The sequence below is a fragment of the Neolamprologus multifasciatus genome, chromosome 12, assembly GCF_963576455.1.
Source record: "Neolamprologus multifasciatus chromosome 12, fNeoMul1.2, whole genome shotgun sequence".
Lineage (NCBI taxonomy): Eukaryota > Metazoa > Chordata > Actinopteri > Cichliformes > Cichlidae > Neolamprologus > Neolamprologus multifasciatus.
This window is the reverse complement of record NC_140450.1, coordinates 2,101,159-2,126,996: the sequence shown is the minus strand read 5'-3', so window position 1 is coordinate 2,126,996 and position 25,838 is coordinate 2,101,159. Positions and strand designations below refer to the sequence as shown.

The 25,838-nt window shown below is 42.1% G+C and overlaps 1 protein-coding gene across 1 annotated transcript in view; it reads right to left on the bottom strand.

Moving 5' to 3' along the window:
- The window catches only part of smarca2 (SWI/SNF related BAF chromatin remodeling complex subunit ATPase 2), a 61,816-nt gene extending 38,078 nt beyond the window's left edge, over nt 1-23,738 (bottom strand). Inside the window, exons 1-15 of the mRNA XM_085179944.1 lie at nt 23,598-23,738; nt 20,144-20,388; nt 19,553-19,682; nt 18,853-19,236; nt 18,345-18,446; nt 16,856-17,108; nt 15,266-15,392; nt 14,506-14,679; nt 12,861-13,034; nt 11,053-11,223; nt 8,954-9,004; nt 7,842-7,972; nt 5,986-6,043; nt 5,730-5,827; nt 5,287-5,434 (exon numbers count right to left, since the gene is read on the bottom strand). Of these exons, the coding sequence (XP_085036070.1) occupies nt 5,287-5,434; nt 5,730-5,827; nt 5,986-6,043; nt 7,842-7,972; nt 8,954-9,004; nt 11,053-11,223; nt 12,861-13,034; nt 14,506-14,679; nt 15,266-15,392; nt 16,856-17,108; nt 18,345-18,446; nt 18,853-19,236; nt 19,553-19,682; nt 20,144-20,377 (2,235 nt within the window). The 5' untranslated portion in view covers nt 20,378-20,388; nt 23,598-23,738. The remainder of the gene's footprint in view (nt 1-5,286; nt 5,435-5,729; nt 5,828-5,985; nt 6,044-7,841; nt 7,973-8,953; nt 9,005-11,052; nt 11,224-12,860; nt 13,035-14,505; nt 14,680-15,265; nt 15,393-16,855; nt 17,109-18,344; nt 18,447-18,852; nt 19,237-19,552; nt 19,683-20,143; nt 20,389-23,597) is intronic.
- Between the last annotated feature and the right edge of the window lie 2,100 nt (nt 23,739-25,838).

Genomic DNA, 25,838 nt, shown 5'->3' with positions numbered 1-25,838 from the left:
AAAACACAGAGAAGAAAGCGTGAGCGAAAAAGGAGAAATACACTAACTAGATGTTAAAAAGACAATACAATTAATAATGTTTACAATCATCTATATTAACATGAATAACGGAGCTCTCCTTATGGCTGCTGTGAATAATAAAAGCAAATATGAAGGCAATCACAGGCACCTGCAACAAGTCAAGTAAAGCACTACTATGTTTATCCTATCACAGGGCAGTGCTAACAATCAGGTGATGAAGCTAAAGCAGCACATTAAAGTTTCTTGCATGTTGAGGATGGTCTGTGCAGCACTACGGGCCTCTAATGTCTTCTAACATCCAGCTCTGTAGTTTGTTGGTGCAATCTTTGTTTTTATAGCATCCCACTGTGGAGCAGCGCACCGTGGGGCGGGGCCTGCTGTCGGGGCACAGAGCCACTGCAGGTGGGGTGCAGATGGCGACAGGTAAACATACGCCGTGAAATTAAGTTGAATTAAGAAGAAAAAAAGACGTTAAAGCGACAAAAGATTACACTGAAAGTCATCTTTGATCCTTTTTTTATTGCTGACTGATTGAATTTTGGATTCTGGGACAAGAAACTTTATCTGACATGTCAGAAAAAGTTTGGAACTACAGACTTAATCCAGAAAAGTGCAGAAAAGTGCAGAAATTATCCATCCATCCATTCGCTTCCGCTTATCCTTTTTCAGGGTTGCGGGGGGCGCTGGAGCCTATCCCAGCTGTCATAGGGCGAGAGGCGGGGTACACCCTGGACAGGTCGCCAGTCTGTCGAAGGGCCAACACACAGGGACAGACAACCATTCACACTCACATTCACTCGCACATTCACACCTAGAGACAATTTGGATTATCAGTTAACCTATCCCCACAAGCTGCATGTCTTTGGACGGTGGGAGGAAGCCGGAGTACCCGGAGGGAACCCACGCAAACACGGGGAGAACATGCAAACTCCACACAGAAAGACCTGATGGTGGAATTGAACTCAGGACCTTCTTGCTGTGCAGCAACAGTGCTAACCACCGTGCCACCGTGCTGCCCCATACATGTCTTAAATCAAAGGACAATGCATTGAAGACGTTTCACCTTCATCCGAGAAGCTTCTTCAGTTCTAAGGTCAAATGGTGGAGAGTCCCAGATTTAAACCTAGTGGGAGTTTCCCCCCACAGAGGGACAAAAGGACCCCCTGATGATCCTCTAATCGCCTGAGCCAAGGTGTGAAACTGGGTGTGGGTCCCAATCACATCCAGTTTCACACCTTTTGACCTTAGAACTGAAGAAGCTTCTCTGATGAAGGTGAAACGTCTTCAAGCGACTTAAAGAAGTCCAGACGCTTTTCTTTGCAAGCTCCTTTGACTACGATGACCTGGATGTCACAGACACACATATCTTAAAGTTTTTAAACATAACTAGACGCACATATCCATGATGTCATGCTGTGCCTTTAGCTGTGACAGCCTAAAAGAAAGAACTGCCAAACATATGGAATCTAAAAGCATTTCTTCTGCCTCTGAACTTGTAAATGTGAACCTTTAGACCTTTAGAAGAAGTTAATTTGACATTTTTCACTGCGAGCTTTGCCGGCTAACTTGATGTTACTGCCACCACAGCATTTTATATCCTAAACATTGGGAGAAAAATAACTGCGTGGTTTCGCCTGTGGGGAAACAATCAGCGAAGGACGGTCTGAGGAAAGGTCAGGAGGACAGTGGCAACAGAAAGGTGACCAATAAACTGCACACATACTTCACTACATGCAGCAGCAGAGCTAAGAGATGAAGGTTGTGAAAAGAAATGTATTCCCAGCTGAATCTCTGTGAATTTAGGTTTGCTATATATATACACTGACGCCGCAGACGTTTGATCCGATTAATGGATGTCCAATTTTCCCCACGCAGCGCGCCATATCTCATTTTAAATTTGGCACACCATAAATCAGACAAACAGGATGACTGCACCGTGATTGGATAGAAAACAAATGCTAGCTGTACCCAGCTGCCAGCTCCAGATCTCTGCCAATACGTCTCTCACGGTCGTGTACGCTGCAGCTGAAGACGAGATGAGGGTGTCTGCAGCGCTACAGGCAGACAGGCTTGACTGAGACGCATTCATGTGCCTAACAGGAGACGTGTTTGTTTACAAAGCCTCCATCTATGACCGAAGACTCGTGACAGTCACCGGCTCTTTGCCCACAGACTCGGGAATATTCAGAAAACCTGAAACCGATTTGTTTCCATGTCCAGAGGGCGGCAACGCAAATTTGCTGATTAAGATTAAGATAAATCTTTATTAGTCCCACATGTAGGACATTTTTTAGACTTAAGTTAAAGGTTAAGAGAAATAAAAAGGAAGTTTAGTTTTCTGATCAAGGTACTAAGTTTAGTTCAGACCTCTAGGAGGCTGAAACGTGATGCTTGTTTACATGAATCAATCATATAAAAAGTATCGAACATTTGAGGTGTGGATTCATCGCATTTATCAAAGGAAATCGCTCTCATCTATAAGAACTTTTTCTTGCCATCTGTAGCCTGTGTTCATGCTGAAGGTAGCGTTTGATGATTATGAAGCTGTTACTGGTGGCACTGAAAGCACAGCAGGAAGTCGGCGCCGGGAAGACTCGACAGCTCGACTGTTTCACTCACATTTACAACAAAAACAGACGTGCATGGACTGCAAAATGCATTTAGAGTATATGAGAACAGAAAGCATTGACAAAAACTGATGAAACGCACACACAGACACACACACACACACACAGTAATGATGCAGTCCATCAAGCCCAAACACCCAGGGGGAGATAAAGGAACGCCAGCGCGTGTCACTGTAGTCACAATCCAAACCTCTGTGGGTAAAAAGCCAAAAGAAGTCATTTATCAAACTCATCCGCTGACCCTTTGTTTCAGACTAGCACAAAGATGGAGAATGAAGATCCAATTAAAGCTAAGCTGTTTGTATGCAGACAGTCTGTTATTCAGCTGTCGGGTAAACTCTGCTTAAAGCTGACAGCAGCGGTGCTCCTGAGTTGCAGTGAGAGCTGCAGCATGTAGGGGGGGGTCCAAAGCTTTTAATTGAATTTTTCTAATGTATCAGCTCGGACGCCGATGTGGTCCAATGTTTGCAACTCATACGAGAACTTTACAGTCTCTAAAATGTTCCTTATGCAAAGTTGGTCTTCTCTGCAGATCAGCCGACGTTTTGCTCCCATTCATCGGTCTGTGTAACCAGGAAACTACTGAAAGCACTCAGACTGGACTCTTTTAACCCTTTAAAGCCGGTCAGAGCAGCACGCTCTGTTTTGCGTAACTATTTTTAAACCCCGGTAGCTCTGCAACCACGTGAGCTAGCGCAGTAATTTTTTTTGCATATGAAACCGGAGGAGTTGTACTTACATCTTCTGCCATCAGCTTGTCCTCGGTCACAGTTTCCTTCCACATATAGCTTTGCAAAAACTGCATAAAAGCACTTGCAGCAACAAAAAACATAATATTCCAGAAACACGCTTTACCGATCCGATCAGCTGTTTGTAACACTTCCTACGTCCATCAGCGTGAACTATCGCATGTCCGCCATGACCTGCCCGAAACCGGAAGTGGCGTCATTTTCGCGGAAATATAGTTTTTTACTATCAGGGCCTCATGAGCCTATACTGGTGTTTTTAAAAGTTATCTTTGACTTTATGACTTTCTGTGTGGTTTCTGGGATGCTTAGGACTCATATTGCACTGCTGGAAATAGTTTATTTTGATGCATATGCTGCTTTTTTGCAAATTTGCATTATAATATTTATTTTCGTTTTTCCTGCAGTGTATAAAAATTGGTGTATTTCAAAAATAAAACTATGAAGACACTCAAAATAAATTTCCTGTGGTGGGAAACTTTTTTGTATTTACAGTTTTGAGGGATAAGCCTCTTAAATTTCTCTAACTAGAAATATATGTTAAAAAAACGATTTTCAATTTTTTTGTAGTTTATTGCACTTTTTTGCAATTTATGTAATTACTATGCACTTCATGCAGACATATTATTAAAATCTGGGCTATAATGGTTGTATTGATGTATAGCAACTTGAAATGCTCCCAAAAATGGCTCCACAGCATGTAAACATATAATATAAGCTCTGGTGGACTTGGTTCTATGGTAGGTCTTAAAGGGTTAATTCAGCACCTCCATGAGCAAACTTCATTGCTACCATGCTGTTATAAATACATTTGCTGCACTAGTTTTGGTCTCAAACAAGCTGCCATATTGATTTCTGTGAGCTCAGTGTTTGCATGACTTCATCTAATGCCTCTCAAATCACACATCGAATACTCGGGTGGATCCCACGCGTGCTTAAAAAGGCCCCATGGATGCACCACATCACATTAGAGACAGGCTGGGAGATGAGAGCAGCTTCCTGTGTGAACATGCAGACATACATTTAGACAAAGTTTAGCTCTGCTAAGGAGCCGGTCTGCTGAAAGAGGGCACAATCTGACTCAGCTTTCATTTGGAAAGAAGTTCCAATTTCAACCGCATGCAAGCAGACATTCCTGGTGGTTTGCTCTCTAACCTGAAATCCACATTACGTCTGTTTTGCACATAGTCGTTGATGGAAGATAAAATAGCTGCTGAAAGAGTTGATATGTTTGCATGACGCTGCAAATCTCTGTGCAGCGTTCTGCCATCTTGTTACACTTTCAACATCTTAATCTTGCTCCAGCTGGACGCTTTAGATGTTTTTCACAGACTCGGTGGAACTGAACTGAAACTCAAGTCCTCACAGGGCATTCAAGACAAATTAGACGTGTCTGCTGGTGGCAGCGCTGGGCCACGCTGTTCAGCCAGGATCAGGACAAGCTGTCCAAGAACAGTTAGGAAGCCCTGCTCAGTCACGCCAACGTTCCAGTGGTAGCGCTTACAAATGAGGTCGAACCAGTTAAAGGCAAGAACGACGTTTTAGACCAGCCTAGGACAAAGGAAACATCTGACACACTGTTTGGCACAAAGCTGGAAAAAAGCAGAAGCTTCACAACAAGTGTTTCTATATGTTCCCTCCATCTATTGTGACCAATGTAGACTTGCTTGACTCATTTATTAAATTCTTGTCATGTTGTTGGACCAAAAGGTTCCCTCACAGATACAATATTAGGGTGAAAAACTCAACAATCCACTGATTGTGAGGAGCACCTGGCAAAGGTGGAAAAAAGGAACTCCCTGTTAACAGGAAGAGACCTCTGGTAGATTCAGGCACAGGGAGGAGTAGACAGCGTCTACAAAAGCAGACATGCTGTATACGTGTGCGTGTACCTGGTACTGTTTGAGCATCCCATTGATCAACAGCGACGACTGCTTGTCCACCCTCTCAATGACAGCGTGGGCCACGCCGTAGTAAGACTGGGAGCTGGTTTGGCCAGTAGGAACGCTGTACTCATCATCCACATCCTGCTTGGCCGACCTGACAGAGACAGAGCATTTGAAAGTATTCTAACTCAAACTGAACCAGCTTACAAATTTAATTTAATGGCGCCTAACTGAGGCCTGACCCCTGACTCTGGAAATCCACATTCAATACAAAGACACCGAGGTTTGTTTGTTTGCTTATTCGTGAGGCTCCTGCAGGGAAACCAGGTTCCAGGTTGTTAAAAAATAGTCTACACACTCAACTTCCAGCGTATGTGAACTGAACGCTTCTTTCTAGCTGATGCAACACATGCCGAGTAAATGGGAGATAACAGAAGGAAATACAATACTCGATGATGTTCTTGGCAGCTCTCTCAGTGGCTCCATCTCTGTTGGGATCGATTATCTTCTTCTCTTCCGTCTCTCCTTTGGACGCCTCATCTTCCTCCTTATAAGGTAAAGTTGAAAACACATGACTGTGAGCGTGCTTAATACAATAACAGCAGCACAGGTGGAACAAAGAACTGTATTTGTGGATAATAAAGCGAACAGCTCCCCTGGTGGATCTTGTGCAACATAACGTTTATTAATGAGAAAATCCTCTACCTCCTCTTCAAACTCTGAGCCGCTCTCCTCGCTGTCTGACCGCGGGGCCACTTCATACCTGTTTCAAAGAAGCAACAGAAACAAAGCCTCATTAAAACATCTGAGCCCGTCACAGAAACATAATGACGACCTTCAGCACAATTTATCTAACAAGCAACAACTCTCCAGATAGTGAAGAGTTTATTAATAAAGAAATAAACAGAGCGAGTAAAAGATTCACACTATAAACATGTTTAACTATGAAGGAGATGAGCTGATTCTGGGATATTGATATTCAGACAATATCATCAGAGTGGAAGGAGAATTTCAACGTTTCCTAGTTTTATTAAATATTATTTACAAATCTAAAACATTTAAGCTAATGTTATTAATTCAGTCATTTTTCTGCCTTGTTAACTGTCTGCCTGCAGCAGCTCGTGCTGTTTTTCTGGCTCAGTATAATTTCACTGACGATGAAACTGCTGCTTTTTGTTTTAAAGTCGTGTAAAGTCAAACTGGATTTTCTTCTCTTGGTGTTCAATGACGAATCTTTTCCACCTGATCGTGCTCACGGTTCTGCTGCACAGAGCGACACCTGCGATCCTGGAGGTGCTACGGAGAAAACGACGGGTGCTTTAGTGATAACATGAGCTGTATCCCAACTCAGGGTCTGCAGCCTTAAAGGCCGCATTTTAAGGCCGATTACGTCACAGCGACGCGACGAAGGCTGTCCCAATCCGAAGGCTGCTCGAAATGCGGCCCTCAAATGCGTCCTTAATTTCCCTGAATTTTAAGGACGTGGCGGTGTAGACTTCGTGGCCCAACATATCCCAGAATGCATAGCGCGGCAGCCGAAAAAAAACGGCGGATGAGGGGCGCCCGAAGAATAAACTTTAAGTAAGTACTGAATATTATGTCACTTATTTATGTGCAAATGTTTAATACCGAAGAACATTAAACATTACTGTTGGCCACATGTCGGCAAAGTTATGTGACATTAGTGACGTTTGTACTAACTTGGTTTTAAAGCCTTTACTTTAAAATATACGCCGTTCAATAGCTGAGCTTAATCAGAGAATGATCAAAGCTCATGTAGAAACAAACAAACAAACAAAAGATTTTCTCCTTCATTTCTGTCAAACAAAGCTGTATGAAACGTTTCCAGCTGTTAGTATCATGGCTGCTAGGCAACCTGGGCAACGCAACAGAGGCTAGACCGTCCCATTTCACAAGCCTCTCACTTCCGGTCTTAGAGTACGCGGCCCTTGTGGACCGTTAAGGCTGCAGACCCTGAATTGGGATCCAGCCGTGGACTCTGAAGAACACAGCGAGTGTAGTTTGATGTGTTTTCATGGACACAGTGTCGGGTGGAACAGCTACATATCATATTGCTCCACTGAGAAACCAGCTACATAAAAACACATGAATTCTATCAAGGATGCCGAGACTGGTATCAACTTCAAAATCCGAGGTGACTTCCTTCTCAAGTTATTAGACGCACCAGGTTTTCAGGAAATTCGACCTCTGACCTCGAGGCCAAGGTCACTAAGATCCAAGCTTATCTGAGATTTCTCGCAGATACACCCATGGCGTCTGTCTGAAATTCCTACGTTGCTTCGTTCTCGAGTCATCGCGCTCACAAACCTTGGTGTGCATGACGCCCTGAAAACACAGCAATGCTTAATTCTAGACTTGAAAGAATTTTCTTGGAATTGATTTTGGTAAGTTTTGTTCTTGGCGTTACAAAATGCAGTCTGTGTGAGCATTACGAGCCACCGTGGCCGAACACACAAAGACTGCCACCAGCAGAATCTCGGAGCGTCCAACGGTTTCGTTTCAAAGAGATCAGAAGCCGACAACAGTGCTGTGCATCTCACCCGGGGTTCATCTCGAGCCAAGCCTCCAGCTGGCTGGATTTTGGGGCCTCGGTTCCCTGCAAAACCTTCCCGGTCTCAGTCTGAATCACTTTGACAGGCAGCTCACTCATCTGGCTGCTTTCATCCATGGGCTGCAGGAGGAAACACAAGAAGCAGCATGCATAAATCTGAACTCATCTTCAAACTTTAGTCTTTTAACTTGAAAAGATTTGAGCTGTTAAGTTTTTAAGATGAGCGGCGGACTTTGATATTGATCAAAGTATGATATAGATCTTCAAATCCATTTAGAAATGAGAACCATAAACCACAAAGCTTCACTTTCATCAGCCGCCGCTGATGCAATCTGCATATAATGAACGTAAAACACTTTTCATTAGTTCCATAACCCCAATTAAACAAGAGCTATAAAACATAAAATCCAACATGAACCAAACTTTCAGACCTCCTAAGTTCCCTTTAGAGGTAAACACCTGCGAGCTTCACCAAACCTGCCATCAAAGTTCAGCCTGAGCTTCTGGAGCACTCAGAGGAACATGATTAAAAAGTGTGGAAAGTTACGGCTGCAAACAAACAAACAGCACAGACGTCTTTTTGCTTTCGGAGGACTGTTTATAACATGCCTCTGTTGTACAATCGCCCAGGGTGCAGTCTGCCTCTCAATGGATAATTACTGTTTGTTTGGCTCCTTATTTATTTCTTTTTTCTGTCAGAGTAGGTTGGATTTTGTAGCAGTCACAATGAAAGACTCAGCAAATGCATGAGAGGAATAATGATCAGCATATTCAGAGGACGAAGAGCGAACATCTGTCGACATCGGGGGGACGTGAACCCTGACAAAGTCTTTGAAACAGAAGGGCCTGATTTTTTACACATCCATCAGTACGACTGTCACTCATTCATGTTTGTGTCCACCTGTTGAACATAATTGCAGGACTTGTGTGATTTTATTGCCACTGCTGTCACATCTCAGCACCGACTCTGTCTGCAGTCCTGAGCAGGTAAGCTGCAGAGTGGGAATCGTGCTAACAATGAGGTGGTGTTCAGTAGACTCAAAGTTAGCTGCAGATCAAATTAAAAAACACGTTTTACATTTAACACGAACAGTAACTCACCTCTCCATCGGGTCCAATTGCGCTAGTTCCTTCACCATCGCCATCCACCTTCTACATAAATAACACATCAACCAATCAGATGGCATTTTCTTCAAAACACTGACTCATATCAAAGCTGGAAAAACACTGATAACAATAATAATATGTGCTTTCTCTTTTCACAATTGACCGGTTAAAGGGAATGGGAAACCTCAGGTGCTCTTTGTGTTCCTGTTGTACACTCACATGACACTTTATTAGGTACACATTGCCAGGACCAGGATGGATCCCTCTGAACTGCTTAACCCTTTAAAACCGGTCAGAGCAGCACGCTCTGTTTTGCGTAACTATTTTTAAATCCCGGTAGCTCTGCAACCACGTGAGCTAGCGCAATAATTTTTTTCGCATATGAAACTGGAGGAGTTGTACTTCCATCTTATGCCATCAGCTTGTCCTCGGTCACAGTTTCCTTCCACATATAACTTGCAGCAACAAAAACATAATATTCCAGAAACACGCTTTGCCGATCCGATCAGCTGTTCGTAACACTTCCTACGTTGGAATAGAACTATCGCATGTCCGCCATGACCTGCCTGAAACCAGAAGTGACGTCATTTTCGCGGAAATGTAGTTTTTTTTTACCATCAGGGCCTCATGAGCCTATACTGGTGTTTTTAAAAGTTATCTTTGACTTTATGACTTTCTGTGTGGTTTCTGGGATGCTTAGGACTCATATTGCACTGCTGGAAATAGTTTATTTTGATGCATATGCTGCTTTTTTGCAAATTTGCACTATAATATTTATTTTCGTTTTTCCTGCAGTGTATAAAAATTGGTGTATTTCAAAAATAAAACTATGAAGACACTCAAAAGAAATTTCCTGTGGTGGGAAACTATTTTGTGCAACTTTTTTGTATTTACAGTTTTGAGGGATAAGCCTCTTAAATTTCTCTAACTAGAAATATATGTTAAAAAAACAAAAACGATTTTCAATTTTTTTGTAGTTTATTGCACTTTTTTGCAATTTATGTAATTACTATGCACTTAATGCAAACATATTATTAAAATCTGGGCTATAATGGTTGTATTGATGTATAGCAACTTGAAATGCTCCCACAAATGGCTCCACAACATGTAAAAATATAATATAAGCTCTGGTGGACTTGGTTCTATGGTAGGTCTTTCAACAAGGAGCTGGAAACAGTCAGTTTGGTCCATACTGTGTGTGACAGCATCACAGAGCTGCTGCACATCCATGACGCTGGTTACTGTGAAGAACGACTAAATAAAGTGAACTCTTCATGTTCAAGAAACTCCTGTAAGGCAGCTCTGTGACATGTTATCCTGCTGGAAGCAGATTCAGAAGACGGGCACACCGTTATCACAAAGGGATGGACGAGGTCAACCACAATAGCTGGGGTGTTTTTTTTAAACAATATCCTGTTGGTACTTGGAGCCTGACTCGCTGATACACGGCAGGATGTGTTTACTCCAGATTCTGACCCTACAGTCTGAATATCAGAGCAGAAATCAAACATCATCTGTTGTTGTCGATCCTGTGAGCCTCAGCTTCCTGTTCTTAGCTTACACCAGTGGTAGCAGTCTTGTGCTGCTTTGGAGGTTTGACATGCATGCCTTGTATGCAGCGAGTGGTTATTTATCTTACTGTTTCTGTCCTATCAGCCTGAAGCAGTCAGGCCATTCACCTCTGACCTCTGACATCGACAAGGCATTCACCGGATATTTTCTCTTTTCCAGACCATTTCAGAAATACCAACCGCCACCATTCAACGGCACTTAAATCCCTGTTTGTCCTTGACCCTGAGCTAATTCTCGGTTTGAACGTCAGCAGGTTGTCTCGGCCTACGTGGCTGGACACACCGAGTCGCTGCAACATGAGCATTAATGCACAGTTGAACTGGTGCACTTAACAAAGTGGTCAGTGAGTGTAGTTGTAGTGAAATCATTTACTCAGGAGCATCTGAGAACACTGAGAGAAGAGCAAACAAACTGGCCACATATCCTACACGTAAGGATAAACAGCAGCAGCCACTTTATTGTGTTTGTCTGTCTGAAGCTGAGTGCTGCACAGAGCACACACTTGACCTTCGTCCTCCTACCTTCTTTCTCTTCCGCCTCCTCTTCTTCTCCTTGGCAGCTTGAGCAGCTTTGTGTTCGTACACCAGGGTGGTGAGGTTGGCCACATATTCATCCGTCTGCTGCAGCAAGTAGGCCAGACGCTTGTCTTTCTTTTGATCGATCAGTTTTCGGTACCCTTCCTCGTCTTCTGCCTGGATGAACCAAAGTGACATCAAATTAAAGACGAGAGCTGCTGGAACGGTAAAGTGTAAATGATCCATTATAATAACAGGACGGGATTACAAATAAACTCCACTGCACAGTTTAACCTTTAGGATCTTTAATTATTATTATGATTACAAATAGATCCTTTACAAAACATGCTAACAATAATTTTTAAACTTTTAAATGGCTAAACTATGTATTTGCACACCAGCGACCTTATCTGTAAACTGTCTCTGTCCTCCTCTGTCTGCATCATACGACACTTCTACAGTTTCCCTTCTCTTCAGTCATGCGTGTAATGAGGCCTCAGCAGCACTAACAGCGCTGGCAGCCGAGTGGAGGGCTGAGAAGTGCGAAACAGCAACGCAGAGCCGCAGCACGACACTGTGGACGTTTGTATCGTGCGCTATTATTTAGCTGACAAACTCCAGCTCTGATTTAATGAGTCGGAATGAAATCAGACACCAGAGAAGAAGCTAAAAACGAGTGGACAGTCACATCCTGCTTCTCACTGAGACCATCACCCACATTAAATACTAATTCTGAAAGGTTCAGTTTTGGTCTGCTGGTGCATTTGGGGGCATTTCTTATACAGATGCAGAGAGCAACATTTAGACAGACGTCTAAGTGTGTCGAGCCAACACTGAGCTCAGTGGCAACAACTGTCATCATAAGAACAGCAGCAGAAAGCAATGGATGGAACCCTTGGTCACCTTTTCTGGTCTTGCCCCACACTCAGGAGTTTCTGGGCAGAGATATTTAATATATATAACTGGATTTATGACTTAAAATCAAAGCCGGATGGTGTACTTGCAGTGCTAGGCTGCTCCCTGACCTCATTGGCACTCAGACGTCCTCTTCAGAAAGCCTTAATGTTTGGCATGATTGTAGCCAAAAGACTTCTTCTTAGAGCCTGGAAATCACCATCTCCTCCACTGTTCAGGGTTTGGCTGCGTGAGATGAAGCTTGTTTGTATATTGAAGAGGTTCGTTATCGTTTGGCTGACACCCATTTTACGTTTGTTGAAATCTGGGGCCCTTTTCTCAATCATATTAATGGGAATTTAACATAAACTTTAACCCATTTGACTGCACTTTGTGTTTGTGTGAAACTGCACCTCTGCCGGACCCTGATTCCTTCCTGGACATGTTTCCCACATCTTCTAGTCTTGGTGAACTCTCTGTTGCCCTAAACTCACACAGAAGATCATCTTTTTTGGACACTGATGTTTCTTTTGAACTTTTGATTTGTACTGGCTAACTGGTGTATTTTTATTTATTTATTTATTTCCTTTTCTTTCCTGTTTGGGTTTTTTTTTTTGTTGTGTTTGGTTTCTGTTTTTTCTTTTTTTTCTGTGCTTAAATGTTATTGTTTTTGAATCTTATGTCCTTTGACGTTATGTAACTTTGAACTTAAAATCTTATAAATAAACATTTAAAAAAGAACAGCACCAGCAGGCTGGTCCAAGCTCAGCAGGCCCAGATCCTTCACTTGCTGGCAACAAACACGTTTACTGGAAGCTGTGATGCGCTTGTAGCCACTATAGTGAATAATCAGCCTGCATATCTGTAACTTTTGCTCTGAGCATTTATGAAAAGATTGATCTTGGTTTGGCGCTCCTCACCATGAGTCTCCTCATCCTCTCCTTCTCGATTCTCTCCGTCTCCTTCTTCTGCTCGCGCTCCGTGTTGGTGTGCCAGGTGGCGATGGCTCTGGTGAGCTTCTGCATCTTACCGGACACGGAGCGGTGATACTCTTTGAAGTCCTTGGCATGTTGGAGGATGCTGTTGAGATATTCCTGAAAAACAAATCACAGGTTTTTGTTTCTGTTCTCGTCACTGCAGACACAACCCTGACGCCACGTGAGTTTTCTCCTGTCAGCTCGTCACCTGCTGGATGCTGTCGCACTGTTGACAGTTTCCTGATTGCTTTTGTTGCTTTTGTTTTGACTGCAGGAAATGAGACGGTAGCGTTTTGTTTTTTTTAACCAAAAATTGTCAGGAATACTTTTTATTAGCGGTGCAGCGGATCACGGTTGATCCGTAATCTGAACCGATCCCACTCCACGGTTTGGTACGCACGTGATCCGAAAAAGAAGGAAAAAAAGGATGTGTATGGTGCGCGTGGTCAGTCTGTGGTAGTTATGGTCAGCGCTAGCGGTCCAAGTGGAGGAGCAGAGGAGTTTGTGGTATTTAAGCAGCCCTTTGCTGCCCAGTCCGACCGGGCTAAAGCTATGAAGCTATAAAGCTAAAGCTAACCTCCTGAAAGTCTGAATAATCGTCTCCTTCATCGAGATCAGACAAAAGCACTAACTAACAATAACGACTAGTAAGTGCCTCAGTTACCAGAAATTACAGTCAGAGATAAGTATTTATGAAACCTCAGAGAAATCAAAATTCAACATTTATAGAAGCAGAATTATCCTGTATGTTAATCATCTGAAACATTATTATTATCTAAATACTTCATTAATCATTTTCTAAGTAATAAACCTATAATTTACAACCATAACAGCTCCTAAATAACTGGTCTGTCTGTGTGTCATACTTTAGACATATAAAACTACTGTCACTGATGATGTTCTGAACTTATTGATCCAGATCTTTTAAATCTGTCTTAATGTAACCGGCGTGTTCCTGCGTTGTGTCTGACAATGAAAGGTCAAAGAAACAAAGACCTCCAAGACCTGCTTGAGCCACGCTATGATATCCCGTTTGCGTCCACTTTAGTGGCAAGATCGTTCCAAGCGTGTATGAGCAGGAAAAGTTATGGCTGAACCGTCCCAGGCATCTTCTGTTGCTCTAACTGCTACAAGTGGGTGGAGCTCCAGGGCAACGGAAAGCTACGTGACCGTGACCGCTCATTATATCACAGCGGAGTGCGAAATAATGAGCTGTGTGTATTATTGTAGAGTCTACCTTACAATATAAAGCGCCTTGAGGCGACTGTTGTTGTGATTTGGCACTTTATAAATAAAATTGAATTGAATTGAGTGGTAGATACAAAGACCTATACCGCCCTATATTGAACCATAATTTATTTTTATATTGCGTGGAATGAGTCTAGAGATGAATGTTTTTAACAGGCAAAAAATACTTCAATAAGTAAATGTTCAATTTTTGTCTTTTTTCTTTTTTCGCTGATCCAAAAATGGATCCGATCTGTGACGTAAAACCGTGATCCGATCCGAACCGTGAGATTTTTGATCCGTTGCACCACTACCTTTAATGATTTCCATGGCACTGCTGTGGGTTGTTACATGGACTCACCTGATGTTTCTGCCTGCGCTTCTTTTCCTGCTCGAGCTTCTGCTGCTTCTCCAGCTTCTCGGTCATGCGTGCCTCCCTCAGCGTCTGCCGCTTGCTGCGCCGGTAAGCCTTCGAGTTGAGCGCCGTCTCCAGGGTCGTGTCTCGTCTCATGCAGGCCACGACGTCCTGCCTCAGCTGGGATATTCATCAACGGGTTACACATCCAACTCTAAAGTGATCTAATCTAACCTGCATCTCTACAGTACAAATTGAGTACGAGTTGAAAATAGTGCTAAGCTGCAGCTTGAGGCACTATTGTATTATCAAAGGGCTTAAAATGAACAATTTGACTTCTATTTAAACATTTGCATGATTGAATGAGCTTCCTTTAAAAACAGGGCTGGTCCACTTCATTACAAAGCACGACTGCATAAGAGAAATAAAGAATTCTGAAAGTGTCGATAAACCAAAACAACAATAAAACTCAGCCTAATATTTTTAGGTGGATGAATGTATTTTGTTGACTGAGAGTAAGAAACTCTGTATGTACGTGTACCTTTAACATAAATCAGGAAATGGCATCTCTGTTCTAAGAATACCTGAGCAGCAAACCAGCCAGTGTGGATTTATCGATAAAAGCGCCGCACACACTCACACGGCGGCTGATCCGATGAACTTCCAGTGATAACAAAAGTGAGCTCTTTCGACTACGAGCCGCTGCAGTTATGCATTTACACTGATGCAGTCACGTGAGACATGAAACGCTGCAGCTGCCGCGTACCTGACGCTGGAAGTTGAGCAGACGCAGAGCCTTGAGCTCCACTGTGGCTTTAGTCCTGAGGTCCGGAGGCAGCGAGCCGGGCAGACTTTCCAGTTCCTGGATTCGATGCGCAATCCGAGCCTGCAGTCTGAGAGACATTACGGAGACATTTGGTTAAACTGCAGGACACTGGACACACATATAGTGTTGTCCAGCACATGCTGTCAGGTATTTACATCACTGGAAATTTGGACGATCCATTATTATTATTATTATATCCATTTGCCATGAGACCTGTCAGCTGTTATCATACTATTTAGATGGGACTTGGATGCAGATTGCACTTTTCACAGCAATCTGCAACATCTGAATCTAGCATGGCTCTTTTGACGTATGTTTTGTTTTGCAGTTACCTTCATTAGAGCCTCCATCAACACATGGTCTCATTGCCTCAGGTGCATACTGAGTGTTTGCTCAATAAGCATCTTTCAGGCTTAAAGTCTAGTTTCCAAGTGCTTCTTTAGCTTCTCTGGTCATGTTAACAAGGATGATGACACTCAGGTCCAACTAAACCATAAAACCTGCACGTTTTGTGTCGTCTTACTGAAAGTTTTTCCCCTATATCTCTGGGTGGTCTGTTGCCCGCAGTACGAGTTCTGGTCCTCTTCACACATCCATGGTGCAGCTACACTGTGAGCTTTACTTATTTAGTAGTATCATCAGGTAGCTTTCTGAGGGGAAACTGCATTAAATCAATAAGATCTAAAGTTGTTTTGGTTACCGTAATTGTCGGGCTATAAGCCGCTACTTTTTGCACAAGCTTTGAACCCTGCGGCTTTTAGTCAGGTGCGGCTAATGTATGTACAAAACAGGATTTTCCCCTGATTTTAGCTTGTGCGGCTAATATTCAGGTGCGCTTTGTAGTCCGGGAAATACGGTATTCAACAGCCTCAGGAGTATCTTTATTACTACATAACACTACCAATAATGCAGTGCTACTCCACAACACTGTGAGAGGCACAGTATTTCACAATGTATTTACTGGACAAACAAGGTGGACTGAGGACAAGTCTCTCTCTAATCATGTCTAAACCAATGCAGCTCAGTCAAGACAACATGAAGAAGAGATCATCAAAACAACATCAAATTTATGGAGAGAAAAATGAGCCTTAGCCAAAGCAGGATTAAGGTCCGTGGAGGCTTCCCGACGTCTCCTTCGGGAATCTTTGTTTTTAGAAAAATACGCAGCCTGCGGGGATAACAGTGAGTTGTGATTGAGCACGCGAGGCACCTTTAAGAAAGGCCATAGGGGCTCCACCACAAAGTGTTTCTCACGTTATCATATTCGTACGGGTAAAGCTTGTAACCTTAACCCTCGTCAAACGCTCGCAGACTCTGCTCGCAAGTCTTCGTGTCACAGTCAGTGTTTGGATCTGTGACTTAAACTCATGTAATGTCACATATGCAGAGCAATGCAGTTTGTTTTGTGCAGCAGACACATAAATTCATCTTCAAACTTTCCTTTACCACTGATTTCATGCAGGCAGTTTGTGCAGATGTGAAGTTTTTGCACTACTGTGAGACCACTGATGAATACGTGAAAGTGTCTACCTGTATTCTCTCTCCTGCAGGATTCCCACTGGGTCCAAGCCCTGGGGCTTCTGGATAGGCGTGATGCGGTTCTGCTTGTGCTGTATCGGGAGCATTACGGAGCCCTGCTGCCCAGGAGGCTGAGGGGTCCCCGAACTGCCCGGCATGGGCCCGGCTGGCACAGCAGAGGCCTGAGGTGGTGCAGGAGAGGGGCGGCCACTAGCAACAGGAGTGAGCTGCTTCTGTGCAATGGTTTGATTTTCAGCACACTGACCTGGAGAGCAAAGACTTCTGGTTATTGCGTCCAGTCCCACATGACCAAAATCTCAAATTTTTTCAGTACCAAAAGGTTTTTAAAAGTTTAAAAACACAACAACCTCACATCAGTCCTACGTGTCAGCATCGTTTCGTTTTTTTCAGCTTGGTTTTAACCACACGAGTTTTTTTATGCTTAATGAGCTTAAATACCTGGGAGCAACCATTCAAAGCAACTGACAGTGGACAAAAGAGGTGAAGAAAAGAGTGCAGCAGGGTGGAGACGAGTGTCAAGGGTGATCGGTGACGGAAGGACAGCGGCAAGAGTGAAAAGGAAGGTTTACAAGATGTGAGTGACCTGCTATGATGGTTTGGAGACACTAAGTAATTTAGAAATGAGCACATCAGAGAGCTCAGCTTGGATCTTTGGAGAGGACATGGTCTGAACATCTACAGAGGAGAGAGAGGAAATACGCTGGACAAAGAATTATAAAGACACAAGAAAGTTTTCAGGCCAAAGAGAAAGTTTACAGATGTAGTTAGAGAGGATGAGCAGATCGTTGGTGTGAGAGAAGACGGTGCAGAGGGTGAGATGGATCCACTGTGATGACCCTAAAGGGACGAACTGGATACGTTAGGTAAAAGTACCGTCTATAAAAATGTCTGCACTGGGAATTATTCCTAAATACCAAATTATCACATGGGAAAAATGAACACACGCACATCAACCAGGGTTTTCTCAATTCAGTAAATGCACCTGTGTGTTTACAGACAACCTGGCACTTACACACATCTTATGGATGTTTCCCCCTTTGGCTTTAGGAGGTCAGTTTTTCTGTTCCTCGTACACGGTTAACTGACCAACACAACGCCAGAGCTCATGACCGAGGAAAGAGTGTCCTCACCTGGGAGCAGTTAGCTGTCAGAAAGATCTCCCTGAGCTTCTGATGTTTCTGACAGATTCATTTTTCTATTTGTTCAATTTTAAATGGACCACAGTGGAAGATGAGATTTTCTTGCAGTACTACTGCACCATTATTCTCTTCACCTTTACTGAAGTTTTAGTAAATGTTCGGGGATCTATCTGCTTTAACAGATTTGACAGAAAAACGAGTCATGCAGAAAAACCTGTTGGGCACTGCATGTTGGATTAGACTGAGCAGAATGAAAAGTGGGACTGACTGTGAAGCCACATGCAGATCCTGCGTTATCGGTCACAGAGCCCAGGTTTACCACATACACCTGCCAAACTTACCATCGGCCCAAGGCTTGGGTCCTGTGCTTTGATTGTGTACTTGCATGGCCGGGGCTGGGCAGGGACTCGACTGGGGACCCCCCATAGGTGCCATTGGCATACCTTTCAACACAATAACAGATTTCATAATTCGACAATATGTCTGCTACGATTTGAAACTGTAAAGGAAAATTATTTCACGCCTCTTTTCTGTCATTACACCATTAATCACACAAATCTCTGTTCTCTGTCAGACAAAACAGGTTCAATATGAATGTTTCAATCTGGGCTCAATGACAATTTCAAGCTTTTTACTCAATTTATTGACAGCAACGTAAACTCAAAACTAAACTATGTAATTAGATCAGTTTATACTTTGACTGAGGCATCGTTCTACAGTCTCACATTAAGCTACAAAAAAGAACCAAAAACAAATCATAATTCTTCTTTATCTTTACTTGTTAATGTTCAAAGACTTTCACAAAAAAGAAACACAAAATATTTGTACCAACATAAATCTGTATCGTACCTGGAGGCCTGTTGTAAGGACTGGCACTTGGTGCCTGCGGCTGCGGCTGTTGTTGTGGTTGCTGCTGCTGCTGTTGCATTGTGGGTAGGCTCCTTTTACCTTGAACAGCCAGCTGAAGGTTTTCCGGTAGCGGCTGCCCACGACCCAGAATCTTGTAGGCCAGAATCTGAGCTCTGAGCTGCTGCAGCTGTACTGGACTAAAAGCAGATGACCCCCTCACCTGCTGGCCCATGTTGGACATGCCTCCTTGGGGATCCATTGACATCATAGGGCCTGACTGGGCAGGGGGCATGTGTGGTGGTGTAGGTCCACCTCCGCCTCCTGACATGGGACTTGAAGCGTGCTCATGGACTCCCATTGGGGATGGGTGGGGAGACATGTACCCTTAAGTGGACAGAAAAGAGGTTTCATTGTCAGTATTAAAAAAAACAACCAACCACACATCAAAGCCTCGAAGAATTCGGTCACAACCTCGGGATCAGAGCAAAAGCCAACGAGTCTTACAGGTTATTTAATCATTAACACACCAGAAAGAGGAAAACACACAGCTGGGTTATTTATTTCTTTGCTGCTTCCTCCTTGTTTAATATTAACTCTTATATTTAGAAGATGTCTGAGAAACATTAACACCACAAGTGGATGATGAGGTTAAGTTAATAAACCAGGCTGCTTAGAGAGCTGAAGGACTTGGGCTTCAAACCTTGGCTGTGCTGGTCCATAGGACTCTGTGGAGGTCCCATGCCACTATGGAGAGACCTCATCCCCACACCTTTCATGTGACCAAAGTGCATTGCCTCTGCCATTGACTTGTCATTCATCCCCTCCATGGGCTGAAAACGCAAAATATGTTTCAGATCTACACAAGTTAACTGCAAAAACACACTGCCAGTTTAAGATTGAATTTAGCACACTGATGGCTCTAATCATATCAAAAATAAACATTAATAAGATAAAATAAGACAGCCTTTATTAGTTCCAAAGTTGGGATTATTACAGCAGCAACATGAACTGCCTGCCTAAGCAGAAGTAACATCAGTAATTCTACTGTGAATCTGCCAAAATCTTTAAAAATGACCATAACAAAAAAAATATAATCCACCCTCCACTGCATGAACTCAAGAGTATAAAAAGATTATAAAAGTACTTCAAAAATTCACTTATTATTTATTAGTGAGCAAACTAAAAGGTTTAAAAAACTGAATCCATCAGAGTGATATAAATATCTACTTTAACAGTTTCCTTTAGCACTAATGACATCACGACAGTTTGTAGTACTGTGTGCACGCTGTACCTTATGCATAGAGTACATGCTGTCCTGAGAGTAATCACTTTGTCCCTGGCCCTGCATGCCGTGAGGTGCATTGGGTGTTCCGGGTCCAGGGCTGGGGCCCATCATGCTGTGAACAGAGCTCGGTGAGGGATCTGGTCCAGGGCTGGGGCCCAAGATGGGCCCTGGGGACATGCCCGCCCCAGGAGAAGGGCCAGGATGCGACATACCACCTGATGTCTCTGAGGGGCCGGACATCTACTGAATACCTGTGAAGGCACCAGAAAGGGGTGGGCGATAGAAACGATATACGATAGAAACGATAAAATTTGGCCAACGATAGAGATTTTGACTATATCGCTCTATCGCGATAGCGCATGTTGATGATGTCATCAAGCTGCCCCTGTTTTGGTTGAAAGCATCGCAGTCATAGCAAAGAGATGAAGCACTTTTGAAATATGGGGGGAGCCAAAAACTGCGCTTCCTCCACTTCCGTAACATTGATTCATTAATGTTGAATTCTCTCGCAGCTGTTCTATTCCCATGTTGTTGCAGTATATTAATGACTAACCTCGTATTGTGGATGAATAATCTCAGTTGTTCTCCTGACTGAAGTTTGGTCCATTTACAGCATCCTGCTATGTGATTGCATTTGTCCCTGACCACCAGAATCCCTCACGTTAACTTTTATCGAGTGTAAAAAAGTTTGCGTTCATCCTCCAGCTTCACTGTGCTAATGTTATGCTAACATAGCTGTGTCGCTAGCAATCACGTAGCACAACATTATATACCAGCTAGTCCAACTTCAGTAACCCTGCAAACGTCACTGCTGTTTAGTTTCTGTCTTCATTTATGTTGGAAGTGGTAGCAGAGCTGTACGTTTGAATTAGTTTCAAAAATCTCTCAGTTAGAACATGGTATATCATGTTTAGGTGGAAGCTAGCGAGCTAACTTCCTGTTAACTTCTAACTCCGTTAAATTTAACAAATCCTGTTTTCATGGATGCCTGGATGTTAAACTTAATTGTTACACCTGGTAAAGCAGCAACGCTGATGATTTTATTAAAGATGAAAGAATTTAAACTGTTTTTAACTCTTAGTGTTCGTTTGACTTTGGGACCTGAGGCGGACGGAGTTTAGGACCCAGATTACTCCGTGAAGCTCCTCACTACGGCAGCCGTAATGCTCCAACAATCCATCAAGCAGTGCAGCTTACCAAAGTTGTACTAAAACATTTTTTTTACAGATTTCTGCAGCCAAAATTGGTTCGAGGTCAGTAAGCACAACCAGAATTCATACATAAGGCACAATCTCGATTTTTGAGAAAATTAAAGGATTTTAAGTGTGGAAAATATGTTATACAGAAGAAAAGAATATATCACGATATATATCGTTACCGCACATGCTTCAAATTATACCGCGAGATGGATTTTAGGCCATATCGCCCAGCCCTAGTACCAGACAGCTAGAGGAGGAAAATAAGAACATGACTGATGTGATTTTAATTCTATGAAAACAAGATGAGGCACATACCAATCCGAAAATGGATTTTAATATGTTAACTGTTGTTTGTGAACAACATCAATCATGTTTATCAGTGATCAAAGAATGTCGGAAACAGCCACTGAGTTAATTCAATGCCCGTCTAACAGTTAAACCTGATTATGATTCCATATAACAAATAGTATGGGAATAGGACATTGGTGGTGATTAGAGTCTTGGACATGTCAAACTGATTTAATTTCATTACTCTTATTTTTTGTGTAGTGCCTGATAATCCTTCTCGACACCTTCGTGGACAGAAATGCCTCACTCACTTCCACTGAAACAACATTTTTTAATCTCTCTGCATTGCAGTATAAAACCATGCATTCTGTAATGTTAGCATTTCATTTGGAAGAAAAGTAGCAATATTTGACATTTTTACTGTACTTCACCATATTCAACCATTTCCCCATGGTAGACCAATGCATGAAATTCTTGTATTTTTGCCAGTTGTATTATGGAGTCCTGTGACCACCAGGGAACCCCAAGAGTGATTTGTATGGATGTGAGTGAGAAACAACATCTAATTCATCAATGAGAACATTTATCATGCAAACTGCAACGACACTGAAAACACAACAGAACATATGAAATATGAACAAATATGAACTGAAATAATCTGTGATGTATGTGTGGCTTTGAGAGAAAGTCCAGTTGATTAAGCGATTTTATGAAAAATTAAAGACAGAAAAATGTATTTCTTTATGAGGATTTTATGACAGATTGGGTGTGTATTATTCCTTATTTCTTATATCTTAAAATATTGTATTGTTACATAGTCTAGTCTTTTTGTTAATGTTACTGTACTGGAGCAACTGTAACCCACATAATTTCCCTAGGAATTAATAAAGTATGCTGATTATGATTATACATGTGCACTACACAAAAAATAATAATCCATTCAAATCAGACTTGTTTCTGATGTTTGACATGTCCGTAATTCTATTCATTATACGGAAAATAATTCGTCTTGTGTGTGTGTGTGTGGGGGGGGGGGGGTTAAAAAACAAAATGCAGTGGTTCAAATGTTTAAACCGGCATTTAAAGGGTTAAAATTCTGAAAATCATTTAACGCTTGCTCATTTTGAAAAAGGTTAAAGTTGGTGATTTATGAAAACACGCAGAAAAATTATTGCTGTATTTGTCCACGAAGGTGTGGGAAGGGGTGCAAAATTTGAGGAGGGCACAAGGGTTAAAGGCAAAGCTCTCCTGCACAGAGAATAATAAAACCCGAGGCTGCGTGAAAGGATTCTTTTATATAGAAAGAATTAGCTGACATATGTCTGACGTTATGTTCTGCTTACAAGTGTCACTATGAGCCAGAAATTTCCAGGGTCTCAACAGCCATAGCATGATTGACTTATAGAGCTGCATAGTGACTGCAAAACGTATCTGCACCGTTAGAAAACACAGCGATGTCATAAACACCTATGAGAAAAAAAAAAACATGCATAACAATCAGCGCCACGTAGATAAACGCTGTTGGAGGACCAGCTGCCCTGTTTTCCGACCGTCCCTGTACAGTTACAGTAACGTTAGCTCGATCAACTGTAGAGCCCACTCTGATTGGATCATGGCTTCCCCAAAAAACTGGTGGCCATAACGGATATGCAGACAAAATCAAAGTTAAGATGAAAGTCGAGCACCTGACATAACCTAGTTAACACTTAAATATGCATAATTTAACTTGTGTATCGCGTTTATAGACACGCGGTTTCACAAAAGCCCTAAATTCGGCCGTTTTTTCGCCGCCGCTTTGCTCGATCGTTGGGTAACTTAGCCATCTGCTAACGTCAGCTAGCATAGCCCGTTAGCTGGCTCTGGTTTCCATGTAGCGAACTGCGTCCGTGTCAGAAAGTTTGGACTGTTAGCAGTTCCTAACAGTAGTTACACCTCAGTATTCATCAAAACCGAACCACCGTTAGTCGTTTTACCTTTTCGCTGGATTGAAATTGCAGATAATTAGATGAAATTTTTATAATATTTCTTCAAAATATGACTGCTGTCCATAAGTTCACTCCCCCTCGGTGTTGTTTTGCTGTCATGTTTAAGTTGTTCTTGTGTCACCATTACTGATTTGTCAATGTCACCGGAAGTCCCACCTACCGTAAACGGTGATAGGCTGAATCGCTGTCACTCTTGCAGTGTTGTTTTTGGGCGTGTGTCCGCTCTGTGACCAGTGCTGTAACTTTGAGAGCAGCAGCCTGGACGAATATCCCGCTCATGTAAAAGTTTATTACAAACGCGCGGTTCATGGTTTGTGTTGTAATAACGTATTTGATGCTGTCCATCTGTCAGTGCTCTTCTCCCTGCCTTTAGAAATTAATACTTAAAAAATAATACTTTGCTTTTATAATTGTGTTTAACGTCAGAGTAATTAGCAATTAGTTATACAGACTGTACATATATGCACTGCACTGTGTGTATAATATGTATGTATGTAACGTATGTATGCCTTTATATGTTCTTAGTCACTACAGCAGGAAAATACAAGCTCACTTTTTTATTGTTTCAAGTTTAATTCATATTTAACATTTAATACATGAAGCTTCAAAAGCATGCAGAAGCAAACTTTATGGACACAAGGCCTGATCCAACGTAGACTCCGTGGGATGGTGAGCTTTGGGCCACTGGTGGGTCATTCAATTCTCTTTTAAAGAAAACTGTCTGAAAGGATCCTAATAAATGAGTCGTTTTTTCTTACTGTCAGTATTTCACAGTAAAATACCAATAAGAGTCCTTCATTAAATCACCATGTGGAGTTGATATGACCGTGACATGGCATGGTTATGGAGCAGTTACCGCTGTCACCATACTTCGCAGCATGAAGGTTCTTGGCTCAAATCCCGGCTCTGTGGATTTCACATGTTCTCCCTGTGCCTGGTGGGATTCCTCTGGGTAATCCAACTTCAAAACTGGGCATGGATGTGAAGCAGATAAAATACTTTAATTGTATAGAATGAAGTGCTACATGAATATATGGTTAGAATGTGACTCGTAGTCTAAAAGTGGTCAGTAAGTCAGTAAGAGTAGATTATAGTTTAAATGTGAAGAAAGGGATGCAGAGGGGTGTCTGAAGAGGGGCACAGCATTAATTCCACTAATAATAATAAATCATATTATAATCTTAAGTAATTCAATTTCAAAGGTCAACACAAATATGCAAATGTTATGCTGAACACTCCATGTCATGGTGAGGCTCCTCTCTGCTGTATCATCAGGAACTTTTAAGTGTGATTATGCTTTTTTGCTTTTATTCTAGATGCTTGTATTTAATGAAAATATGCTATCAGTCTTAGCCTTGGCTATTCTTCCCCCATCAAACCACATCTACATTAATGAAGATATAAACAAGCAACCTCTTTTCATGCAGATATAATTTACATTCATACAACAGAACATAAAAATTCTCCTGATAGCAAATAACAAATTACACACTTTTAGGGGATCCGTGAGGTGTAGCTAGTATATTAAAAGTGCAAAATATGGAAAAGGATAAAAGCCAATAAACAGTAAGTTGACATTGTTAAACCTAAACTGAGATTAAACATCACAGCCTACATCATCTTGTGGCACTTGTACATATGATTTGTTATTTCCACAATCAGACAAAACTGCAGCACTGAGTCAGCACAGCTCTGCTCTCCTTGAAGCATCGTATTCTTTAAAATGTATCAATTAAGTGATTAAATCAAATCTAACAACATGCAGATGTTGCACATTTCATCTCATAGAACTCTTTGTTGTTAGTTACTTTTTGTAGTTTATTAAAAAAAACCTCCTTCAGTTCATTTTTATTCACATAGTGTCAAATCACAACAACATTCCCTCTGCGGACTTTATATCGTGAGCTAAAAACTCCACATATGAGAGATCATGTCGCTGTCAGCTGTCAGTCACAGTCTGACTACATCTTACCACAGTGTTTGCACGCTGTTGCTGTGGTAACATTAAAGCACCTGTCACTTAATGTGTCAAAAACTAAAGACATGATTATAGATTTTAGGAAGTCTTCTTATAGCTCATCACCTACTATCATTAAAACTGCCGATATTGGGATCGTTGAGAGTCATAAATATCTAGGTGTGGTACTTGACCATAAACTGTGTTTTGAATCTCATGCTGATGCCACTACTAAAAAAGTTCAACAAAGACTGTTCTTTTTAAGGAAAATT